This window comes from Dicentrarchus labrax, unplaced genomic scaffold (assembly GCF_905237075.1).
Source record: "Dicentrarchus labrax unplaced genomic scaffold, dlabrax2021, whole genome shotgun sequence".
In the NCBI taxonomy this organism is placed as follows: Eukaryota; Metazoa; Chordata; class Actinopteri; family Moronidae; genus Dicentrarchus; species Dicentrarchus labrax.
This window is the reverse complement of record NW_026136717.1, coordinates 273106-284673: the sequence shown is the minus strand read 5'-3', so window position 1 is coordinate 284673 and position 11568 is coordinate 273106. Positions and strand designations below refer to the sequence as shown.

At 35.8% G+C, this 11568-nt stretch overlaps 2 protein-coding genes across 4 annotated transcripts; both read left to right on the top strand.

The window, feature by feature from the left end:
* Positions 1-340: 340 nt before the first annotated feature.
* On the top strand, positions 341-1741 carry LOC127379605 (trichoplein keratin filament-binding protein-like). 2 transcript variants are annotated; one of them, XM_051429420.1, is made up of 4 exons: positions 341-446; positions 654-708; positions 947-1009; positions 1304-1741. In XM_051429420.1, the coding sequence occupies exons 2-4, from the start codon at positions 678-680 to the stop codon at positions 1711-1713; spliced, it is 504 nt and encodes a 167-aa protein (XP_051285380.1). In that variant the 5' UTR covers positions 341-446; positions 654-677; the 3' UTR covers positions 1714-1741. The 2 variants fall into 2 exon arrangements, with proteins under 2 accessions (XP_051285380.1, XP_051285381.1); XM_051429421.1 differs by having other exon boundaries at positions 427-446; positions 669-708.
* A 2535-nt stretch (positions 1742-4276) lies between these two features.
* LOC127379599 (putative uncharacterized protein DDB_G0271982) lies at positions 4277-10601 on the top strand. 2 transcript variants are annotated; one of them, XM_051429413.1, is made up of 8 exons: positions 4277-4384; positions 5115-5234; positions 5377-7355; positions 7678-7781; positions 7942-8042; positions 8457-8562; positions 8871-8984; positions 9641-10601. In XM_051429413.1, exons 4-8 carry the CDS (start codon positions 7724-7726, stop codon positions 10006-10008), a joined length of 747 nt encoding a protein of 248 aa, XP_051285373.1. In that variant the 5' UTR covers positions 4277-4384; positions 5115-5234; positions 5377-7355; positions 7678-7723; the 3' UTR covers positions 10009-10601. The 2 variants fall into 2 exon arrangements, with proteins under 2 accessions (XP_051285373.1, XP_051285372.1); XM_051429412.1 differs by having other exon boundaries at positions 5377-7781.
* Positions 10602-11568: the final 967 nt, after the last annotated feature.

Here is an 11568-nt window from a genome sequence, read left to right as displayed (position 1 = left end):
TGGGGAGAACATGCAGACCCTGCACAAGGCACACCTGCCCCTGCCAGGACCTTCATGCTGTGAGGCGACAGTAACCACTGAGCCGTGTTGCTGAGTGTGTAACATTTAGGGGGATCTCTTGGCAGAGTATATTATTATTCAATGAAGAAATTTGAAGAGGAGGGGTTTAGCAGTGAATAGTATACAAGACCCCCGATGGAGTCTAGACATTGGTGGTGGTGATTAAAGAGGAAGTGACTGAGACTATAGTAAAGTGATTATATAGTAAATGTTAATAGAATTGGACACACCATTGTCCATGCAGTGAAAACTCTAACAGACAGAGCGGCAGCAGACGGAAACCCAAGGTGAACACACATTATCTGATTACAGCTGATCAATGTCCAAATCATTTTATTTTCAGACTTTGTCACAGAGAAGAACTGACTTGTTGACCCACACGACAGGTAAGCTGTTAGAAAACTACATTTTTAGTGTTAGTTTTAAGAGGTTTTAAGATTCAGCAGCTATTTGTGAAACAAAATCATGTCTTCATTCACTATTCCCTGAATTACTATTTTTTAAATAGTTTTGAGTAGCATGGAATAATTCAAACTACATTAAAAGGTATAGTGAATATTTTACACAAACAGCTGTTTGTTGTTGGTTTACAGAATATCATTTTTCAGAACTCTAGTATGCTTCAACTGACAGATGACCTGATGAGCGGTGAGTACTTTATTCGACTCAGAGCAATGTTAGCAATGATATAATTGTTGACTAACACACACATCAGTACAACCATGGTGCATGTCACAACTTTTTTGATTTTGTGCAGCAGTACAGTTTCATTTTTCATCTTAGGTGATTTAATGTGATTTTAGCATTTTAATATCCAGTTGTTGTAGCACAAGTCTTACTTTATGAATTACACAGTCTAAGAGATTTCCTTGCTTCTTCTTTCAAGTAAAAGTTGCCGGCCTGGTCGTTGGTGGTTTGATAGTCGCCGCCGTCTTGTATAAATGTAGACGTAAGTTACAGCTTGTTGATTGTTACAGTAATTGCATATTTCACCACAAAATCCAAAACTAGTCTTACTTCTAATGGTATTAATGAGTATTTTATTGATGTTGTGTACAGTGGGCACACTGAATACTACATCAGGATTTTTCTTTCATCATTCAATCCATCCAAAACATACAGTACAAATGCTATGAGGAAAGGAACTGTTACTCTAATTTACTTAAATGTAGTTTGCTGTGTAATAAGACTTTCTTTGTGTTTCTGTGTTGTTCAATATCACATCTTTTTTTTTTTACTAAAGGTGCCAAAGCTGATTTGCAGAGGAAATTTGAACTGCTTCAAATTGAGATACAAAAGAAGGAGAAAGAACAAGATGACATGGTTACCACACTAAAGGCGGTAAAGACTGAGGTAGAGGAACAGGTTGATCAACTCAGAAGAGAACTTGAGGAAGTCGAGACAAACAGGGAGGAGAATAAGAAGAAGCTTCAGACAGTGGAGAGAAAAATAAAAGAGAAAGAAATGACTTTTGACAAACCAGAGAACTTACTAAGAGAAAAAGAAAACCTGTTAAGGGTTCAGTGGCAACTGGACGAGAAAAAGAAAAATTATGAGCGACAGAAACTGAACATAGAGAAATTGCTGGAGTCCCTAGAGAATCAGTTATCTAGAATTAACAGGAAGGGGGGTGTTCGAATCTGCATGTATTAGCCATTTAAATAAAATGTAGTGTAAAGTGTTTCAGTGCAAGTTTGTCTTTTTTTTCCACTTACCATTGGATCACACTACTTTTAAAGCTATGTTCTGGGAAATATTTTCAGTCCACAAGGAAGTTACAAAGCGCTTCACAGGAGTATGAACAATGATAGACGAGATGAACTCGCAGTTGAAAAAAGCCAATGAAGTGGCTTTTAAAATGGTGCTTCCAGAGACTTTGGGATGTGGTCCAGATTCAAGGATCCCTGCTTGGAAGACCTGAGGAAGTGTCTGATTTACATGACTATTTTTTTATCTGACACAACTCTGGTTAAAGTTTAGTTCATTAAAATTTGTTTAGGTTAAGATCCTGTGAATGTTTAAGGTTAGGGAAACGTGCTGACCCACCCATCTACCCAGATTTTCAGTTTTAGTTCATTTGGGTTTGGAAGAAGGATGTTTCAATCTGAATCAGTTCACAGCTAATCAAAGTCACTAGAATTAAAACAGGAGAACAAATAAAGTTCACAAAAATGTTATTAGCACAGCAGGGAACTAGCTTAAATGTAAAAATACATATGAATTGATTAATGCCTGCTGGGAATGTTATAATGGAAACAAAACAACAGGAAAATGAAGTGTAATTTGAGATAGTGTAAAATATGGATAATAGATAATAGAGTATATGGGGGGGGGAGCTCAGTGAAAACAAGGACAAAATGGATAAAAAAAAATGCTTTGTGTTCAGTTGTGATTGACACTGTCTGCACTGTCTGATTCAAATTATCTGATGATTGTAAATATTTTTGAAAAATGAAATAAAAAAGGTTTTGTGGAAATTTTTCTTCCCACTCTGACTTTTCATCACTGCTTGGTATGACCAATCTATTATCTGACACCTGGTTAAGTATGTTTAGGCACCAGACCTCCCTGCAGGGTTTTAAAGTATACTGTATATTGAGTCCTAATTAAAAGGAGCCATAATTTGCTATCATATATTATATATTATGTAGAGTCATGTTCCATGCAAGCACGTACGACCTACAGTAATTCAGTATTGCCAGAATTGTTCCTCCATCCTGCAGGACTTTAAAAGGAGCATGTTTTCCTTGAATCTGTTAAAGTTGTCCTAGTCTGCCCTCTGCAGTCTTTCAGACACTTTTCCTTCTGGGTGATATTGTGTTTCTTTATATAAAAAAGATTATCTCTAATAAGCGAGAGGTAACTGAGAAATTGAGAGAATTCATTTTATTGTAGACATATTGCCTGACGTGTAAATATTTATAAAAGGTTTCAATAATCTTTTCAGCATAACACTTTACAAAGTGCTTTACAGGAGGGAGAACAGAAACAACTTATTATAAAACGAATAAAATCCAAAGAAAGTGAGTGAGTCTGTTCAGAAGAGAAAAAGTTTGAAATCTGTTCGGGTCCAAGTGATAGGGAGCCAGTGGAGGGAAGCTCAAACTGGAGTACATTGTGATCTATGTTTAATTTTCATTAAAGCTATTTTCATGCTGTCTAATATACATCTATGTAAAAGCTGCAGCAGGCGGGAACAATCAGGACACACCTTATCTGATTACAGATGTATTCGCAATTCACATTCCTTACATGTTTTTCTTACCTTGACTTTTTCAAAATTGGCAAAAATATCCTTGAAAAACCACTTGTGGGTGTCTGATTGTAAACATCAGGTTTTTCAGGAAAGAAATATCACACTGATGATGTAGAGGTCTCAAAAACTCATGTATTAAATATAATACACTTGGTGTCTACCCAGATTTTCAGAGTTTTAAGTGTCTAAATTGAGTCTTAATTGTACAGAGTCAACTTGCAACCCCCGGAGGTTTGAATCACATCAATGTAAATATACATTATTTTTAAGCATTTGTAGAAACATTTTTTTCTCTTTGGAAGATAGCATGGGATCATAATGTTATTCCCAGTTCCAAACCTGGTATAGAAGGACATGCAGACAGACCATAGAAGGACGGATTGTTAAGGGGATTGAACCTGTGGTCCTTCGATATGAAATGCCCTCTGGAGTGATGATGGTATATTTTGATTACATGGAAACAGTGTGCTCTGTAGCAATCTAGCCCGAATTGATCCTCCATCTTGCAGGACTGAAAAGTCATTCAGCCACTTCCTCTTCTGGCCTGCTAAAGTTGACACAGAGAAAACCTTTGTACTGCTCAGTTTTTATTGTCTCAGTGGACCTCTTATAAAATAAAAATGTGACGGCGATACAATTGTAGGCTGATATGTTATATGATTGCAACTGCCCTGTCATGCAGCTGGTGATAAACACACAAAGGTCAATTTAATCTCCTGAATAAGAAGTTGTTCAGAAACCTGAATTATTTGGAATATTTATCTGGAAAAAGATTGGACAAACTTTTACTTTGCACACTGAGCTGAGTTTGGCAGGTGAATATAAACAGTAACTGTAAGTGTCCAATGAGATTTACTGTCCCATGATAAGATAAAGCACCGAAGCAATAATTCATGCATGCACACTGAAAACTCTAACCAACAGAGCTGCAGCAGACAGAAAACAAGGTGTACACACATCATCTGATTACAGCTGTCCAATGGAAGGGCTAAATCATTTTATTTCAAGACTTTGACCCGGACACTTACTGCAGACTGAGGAGAGCTGACTTTCTGACACACACAACAGGTAAGCTGTTTCTATTTTTGTGTTTGGAGTTTTAACAACAAAATATATGAAATTTAAATAAAAGTTAATCACCATTGTGTATTTGTGAAATAAAATAAGATCTGAGATGAGATTTGATCATTTTAATATTTAATTGTTGAATTGCAAAAACCTAATTTAATAAATTCTGAATTATCTGACTGACTGAATTTTGTACATCCGTCATCCACCTCAAACACCCCCTTGAGACCCCGGCACATTACATAAACAAATTGTAACATACAAACGTAATTTTGATAAGACAGGGTTGTATGTGTATTATCCACCAATGTAAGTGCATCTTACTATCTGAAAAAGAAAGAAATAGGGGTAAATCAGTGTCAGCCTCTACTCAAGAGGACAAACCTGACCTATACAATTCATATACAATAACCTTATTGAATCACATATTTCTGACATCTGTCACTGTTTCTGTCGTTTGTCGGCTGTCCAATGTGACGTTACTGTAAATGGATCACACCGCTGAAAGCGACCTTTTACAGCCCAGACAAGTAGAAAACAGGTTTAATAATGAACCTTGTAAACAACATAAAGCAACATAGTGAAAATGTTGCTATATGCTGTGCAGTGCATTGTGCTGTGCACTGCTTTGCACCTGGTGTAAGATAGGGCCCTTAATGGCTGCTGATGTTGCCAGATGAGACATTTTCCACTGAAGCCAAAATTTAAAAATGTCTTCTCTTCCTCTTAGGTGCTGCATCCTCAGCTAAAATGTTTTTTTCTGTTGCCTGTGTTCCAATGGCTGTGGTCTTTGGCTTGGTTGTTCTGGTTGTTAGTCTTGCAGTCTGCGCTGTCATGTATAAACGTAGAAGTAAGTCACAGCTTGTTTATTGTTACAGTAATCACACATTTCACAAAATCCAACAGCATTACTTCTGGTGATATTAATGTTTGTGTATATAAACAATCATTCAATTATGTGTTGTTCAATGACACATTTTCTTCACAAAAAGGTGACAAGAAGAAAAATGCATTGCTTCGAAATGAATCACAAAGGAGTGTGGAAAAACAATATGAGGTGGCACAGGAGGCTACTCAACTCAGAAGACAATTTGAGGAAGTCAAGAAAAAGGAGGAGGATGACAAGAAGAAGCTTCAGTCAGTGGTTAACATACTGAAGGGACAGAAGAAGAAAAGTGAGGAACAGAAAGATAAACTCAAAGAACAACTTGAGGAGAACAAGAAGAATCTTCAATCAGTGGAGACAGAAATAAAAGAGAAAGAAAAGACACATGACAAACCCGAGAGTTTATTAAAACAAAAGGAGGACCTATTACAGGCTCAGTGGAAATTGGACGAGAAAAAGAAAAACTGTGAGCAGCACATACTGAACATAGATCAACTGCTGGAGCTCCTAGAGATTCTGGTTACTTAAACAGGAAGAAGGGTGTTTCAATCTGGTTGGATTAGCAGATTAACAGACAGAAAGGAACTAACAATCAGAGCATATCAAAGTCACTAGAAGTAAAACAGGAGAACAAATAAAGTTCACAAACATTTCAGTGAAAATATAATATAATAATAATATGAAATAATAATAAGAAAAGATAATATAATATAATGGAAAATTGCTTTGTGATTAGTTTTGTTTGAAATTTAAAACTCTGGCTGCTTTTTGTTGATGATGATTGTAAATATTTTTGAAAAATAAAAAATAAAAAGCTTATGTGGAAATCTTTTTCCCACTGTGAGAGCTTCTACTGCTGGATTCTACGTTGATCTTGAGAAGCCACAGATCCCTGCTCTAAAGACTTCAGTCCTGTGCCTTCGGAAACTGTTATAAATCGCTTTTTCATCAGTAGTTGATATGACCAATCTATTATCTGACACCTGGTTAGGGTCTGGTTACGCACCAGACCTCCCAACAGGGTTTTAAGGTATATATTTAGTCCTAATTAAAAAGAGCCATAATGTGCTATCACATATTACATATCATGTAGAGTCATATTTCATGCAAGCACGTACGACCTACAGTAATTCAGTATTGCCAGAATTGTTCCTCCATCCTGCAGGACTTTGAAAGGAGCATGTTTTCCTTGAATATGTTAAAGTAGTCCCAGTCTGCCCTCTGCAGTCTTTCAGACACTTTTCCTTCTGGGCTGTGAGAGACGACAAAGATAAAACCTGTGGTCCCTGCTCAGTTTTTATTGTCTCAATGGACTTCACCATATTTAAATAGAGGTGTGGTAGAGATACAATAACACCTGTAGGCAAAATGACAGTTTGGAAATTTTCTTCACTGTGCACATGCACCAAAATTAAGATAAATTGATTGATTGTTTTTTTGTGTAGATCCAGAGAGTCCTATATACTAAGCTTAACAGTGGGCTTCTTCCAAAAAAATAAATAAAAATGTGCACTCTCAAAGACAATATAACCTCGTTCCAGTAGTTACTTTGCATTTGTAAAAGACTAGATTGTCTTTCTCTCTCTATTGCATGTTGATATTCTGTTTCTTTATCTATTGCCACTTTACGCAGTGAACACCAAGAGGCACAAAAAACGATTCTCTCTGATAAGCAAGTAAATATTTATAAAAGGTTTCAATAATCTTTTCAGCATAACACTTTACAAAGTGCTTTACAGGAGGGAGAACAGAAACAACGTATTATAAAATGAATAAAATCCAAAGAAAGTGAGTGAGTCTGTTCAGAAGAGAAAAAGTTTGAAATCTGTTCAGGTCCAAGTGATAGGGAGCCAGTGGAGGGAAGCTCAAACTGGAGTACATTGTAATCTTTGTTTAGTTTTCATTAAAAGCTATTTTCATGCTGTATAATATACATCTATGTAAAAGCTGCAGCAGGCGGGAACAATCAGAACACTTATCTGATTACAGCTGTGTTCACAGTACAAGTTGTTTTATTTAAGGACTTTGACCGGGCAACACGCAGCATGTTACACTGAGAGGAGGCGGCTTTGACACAAACAGCGGGTATGTAAGCTTAAGATAGACATTGTTACATGATTGAATATGTATTGGAATACATAACTCTATTTCTTTATAACTCAAGCTTTAGGTTTTTGTCTCCACAATGTTTGCGTAGACCCAAGACTCCAAACAAAATGTAATTTAAGTCAGATTTTGAACAGCGTGCCGTCTGCTGCAGGAAACACTTTCAGTTTTGTGATTCTGAATCCAAAAATGACTCTCAACCCTTTGCTACACTGGAATTTTTTAGCATAAAGAATTTTCTATAAGAGCCATATACAATGACTGTAATTGTTTCATTGTTTTGTGTGTTTTTTCCTTCCAGCTGATTCTGTCTCATTCAGTTCTACCTCCATTGTTCTATCATCGTCATGCGTTCTTTCCTCTTTCCTGCTCTTGTGATTGTCTTGGCTGTTCCATCATGGAAATGTAAGTCACAGCTCTTGATGATAATGCTGATGTTCATAAAAACAATAAAGAAATTTGCAGACATGTTCATTGTTAAAAATATTTTTTAATGTCTGGTTTTGAACATCCTATTCAATCATGTTTTATTATCACAATTCTGTTGTGTCTTGTTTGATTTTAGACTATTTCCAAAATGATGAGAAAATAAACCATTGCAAGACAAATTTACTGGAGGAAGAGAAAGAAGGGGAAATAATGAATTCTATGGATCAACCTGCAAAGGTCAGAGTGAGAATGTGTTGCATGCTCCACAGACACTGAAGCAGAAAAATACAGTAAAACTGTAACAGCACATGAACATGTTGCCAAGCTCAGAAAGAAATTCTGAAAATACACTTTCAGTTTTCAGCCCATTAACTAGAGATAAAAGCTATAACCACATGTTTGTGTTGCAGACGTGTCACACTAATTTCTGAGGACTTGCACAACTTGTAGTGTTGTTAAAAGCAAGTACAACATATATCTGGGTCAAGCGTGTAACATTGAAGAGAAATTGTCAGAAATTGAATAATGATATTAACATATTATGTGTATGACTTTAGTGTCTTTGCAGTTCTGTAAGTTTTATTATGAGTTTTTTTATCCATATGCTCCTTTTTTATGGGATTTATGTCTTTATGTTGTTTAATTTTTCAGAATGACACAAATCAGAACCCGCAGGACAGATTGTTCATCAAACCCACATTCTTTATCTTCAGCCATGACACTGTTTTGGTTCTTCTCCTTATTCACACGATTGGAGGTAAATTACATACTAGCTTTACTGCAATGTTCAGTTGTTGTATATATAGAAACTTTCTGTCTTAAGTATTAAGTAATGGCCTAATGATTTTTAGAAGATTTTGGCATTTGTAAAGCATGTTTCTGTCCAGTATTTGAGAAAATGTATACAGCAGTAGTTTCTCCTATAACTAGCTTTCTAATAAATATAGCAATCAACCCATATTAATTTCAGGCTCGAATGAACAACTTTTGAATAACATTGCACACTTCAAATTTAAGCGCCACAGTTTCATTGTTAACTGATTTGTGGTTCTGCTTTCATTTCAGCTGAGCGGATTGGATACATTTGCACAGTGGGTTGTCACATGAGCTCGGCTGGTGGACTACTTGAACTGGCCATTAGTTTTATTGCCGTTGGTTGTGCCACGTATAAATTGAAACGTAAGTCACAGTTCATCCACTTATATTGATATGCAGTGTGTTTCATCTACAGTAATGAATGAATACTAACTCAGTGTTCATCACTGAAAATACCATTTGTCATATATCTTAACATAAGAAGCTGCTATCAAAGAAGAGTTATTTTCTATTGAGCAGATATTTTATTTTAGACTGGGATTATTAAAGTATTTCTGATTCTGATTCTGATACATTACGTCTGTACATTAAGTGCTCCTTTCGCGGCTCCTTTCACGGTTCGTACAATTGTGGCATTGCAGTCATTAGGAAATCAGATAATAGACAGATACCTAAATAAAATGACACATAGATTAAATAGAGAACTATCTAAATACCAAAAGTCAAAAGGGTTAAAATTTAAAAATAAATTATTGTGGTAATAAAATAAAAATAGTTGACCAGAGACCCTCCAACTTCCCTCACCTTCACCAATTACTGTCTTTTTTTTCTCCCCTCTTCTCCAGGCACTACAGAGTTCAATTAGCTCATAGCTAACTCTGGTGCAGCTAAGTCTCTGTTCACAGTGAAAAAACAAACAAACAAACAAACAAATAAGAAAAAGCTAAATGAATTACATTTAGTTTAAAGTAGTATTTCTGTCTCTTATGTTGAATTTTCACATTTTTTCTCCACAAAAGGCGAGAAAGCAGAGTTGGTGAAAGAAAACATACAGCTTAAGGAGTCACTGGACAGAGAGAAAGACCGGGAAGATTTTGTTCCAATACTGAATGAGGTGAAGACCAAACTGGACAACCAGAGGCATCAACTCACACTGCGACTGGAGGAGGTGGAGAGGGAGAGGGAAGAGAACAAACTGAAGCTTCGGGCAGTGGAGGAGGAAATAACAGAGAAAGAGAGGACATCTGACAAACCGGAGGAATTATTAAGAGAAAAGGAACGTTTATTGCGCGAGCAATGGAAACTGGACGAGACAAAGAACAATACTCAGGGACAGCTACTGAACATTGAGAGACTGCGGGAGCCAATAGAGGTTAAGTTTACCTGAATATATTGAAAGAAAGAAATGACTATGCAATTCTGACTTTTTGTAGAGTAGAGGATGGAAAAAGGAAAACAAATATTTATTTTGTGGCACTTAAATACACCAATAATCCAAAAGGAGTAAAAATTCTAAACTATTACCAGTAATACACCAGGGAACTTAATTGTTCTCTGACTCAGTGCTTTCTAGAGATACTGAATGAAAAAATAACTATAATCTTATATGTTATAACAGGCTTTACAACTGTATTCATGGTTCTACAATATTAGATCTTACACATTAGAAATCCACACATACAAAGTTCAACATTTATAGAAGAGAACAAAAATACAAAATAATTTGTAACCACATTGGTAGAAGTAGTGCAGGTTTGACTGTAAGGATATCTGGGCAATAAGTTAGAGCTGAATAAGACTTAAAGTGTTACTTGACAAAGTATGTACAATGGTGTGAATGTGTTACTTGTTTGTTTTTTTACTTTTGTAAGGTATCTTGGAATATGCAAACATTTACAAAGTCAAAGCATTCTGAGGATCTTGTGATATTCCTTTAAGAAGATTTTGTAGAAACATTTTCTATATAAAAATGCTTTTTGCAATAAATGTCTGCTGTTTCTGTTTCTGTACTGTCTGCTCTTTGGCCAATTTATTAACTGTCTTTGCTGGTGTTCTTTACTTGCTTTCCCCCTCTTGAACGCAAGATGAACAGATCGGTTAACCCTCATAATACCTTACCATTGACTATGCAGTTGTGTTCCTCCATCATGAATTTGACCCCAGTCTGGTTTGGCTTATTTAAAAAACATAGGGTATGAATTATGATCCAATACAGTGTGTCACCTTATTAGTCAACTCAATGCCAACTCATTAACACCAAGCTTGACCCAAATTTCTATAATTTAGGGTCAGTAAACTTCATTTATGCGAAATTATATTCATATATATTGTATTTTTTTGTTTTAAAAAAAGCTAAAAATCTGAATAATTTTGACTATAGTTAATATAATAGGAATATATGTTTATTGATAATCACAGTCTGGTACATGTCAAAGTTTAGTCAGGACACTGTTTTGAAAGCATTTAATTTTTTTCAATGGTGACAAATAATGACACCTGTTGTCCTTTGGGGTGTGTGTATGTCTGTGTGTGTGTGTATTTGTGGTGTGTGTGTGTGTGTGTATGTTATATGCGTGTATGTGTGCGTTATATGCACTATGTGTGTGTGTCTGTGTGTGTGTTTGCACAGTGTAACCTAATGGCCATTCTGGGGTCAAATTACGGTAGGGAAGAACACAAGTGTTCTAAAGTTCCCCAAAACACCCAAAATTCAGTGAAAGTGGTCAAAATTGATTTTATTTGGAGCTATGGAACAATCCATGTTATTTTGGTGAAATTCTATTTAAAAAGTGCCATATTTCTGACATAAAGAACATTGAAATGGGGTGAAAAATGACCCTGAGACATTATGAGGGTTAAAGACTGCAGCTTGAATAGGTGGTGGGCGTTTTTTGATGCAGCCTAACTAACTCTTGAATAGAAAACTAATTTGAATCAGTATGGCAAG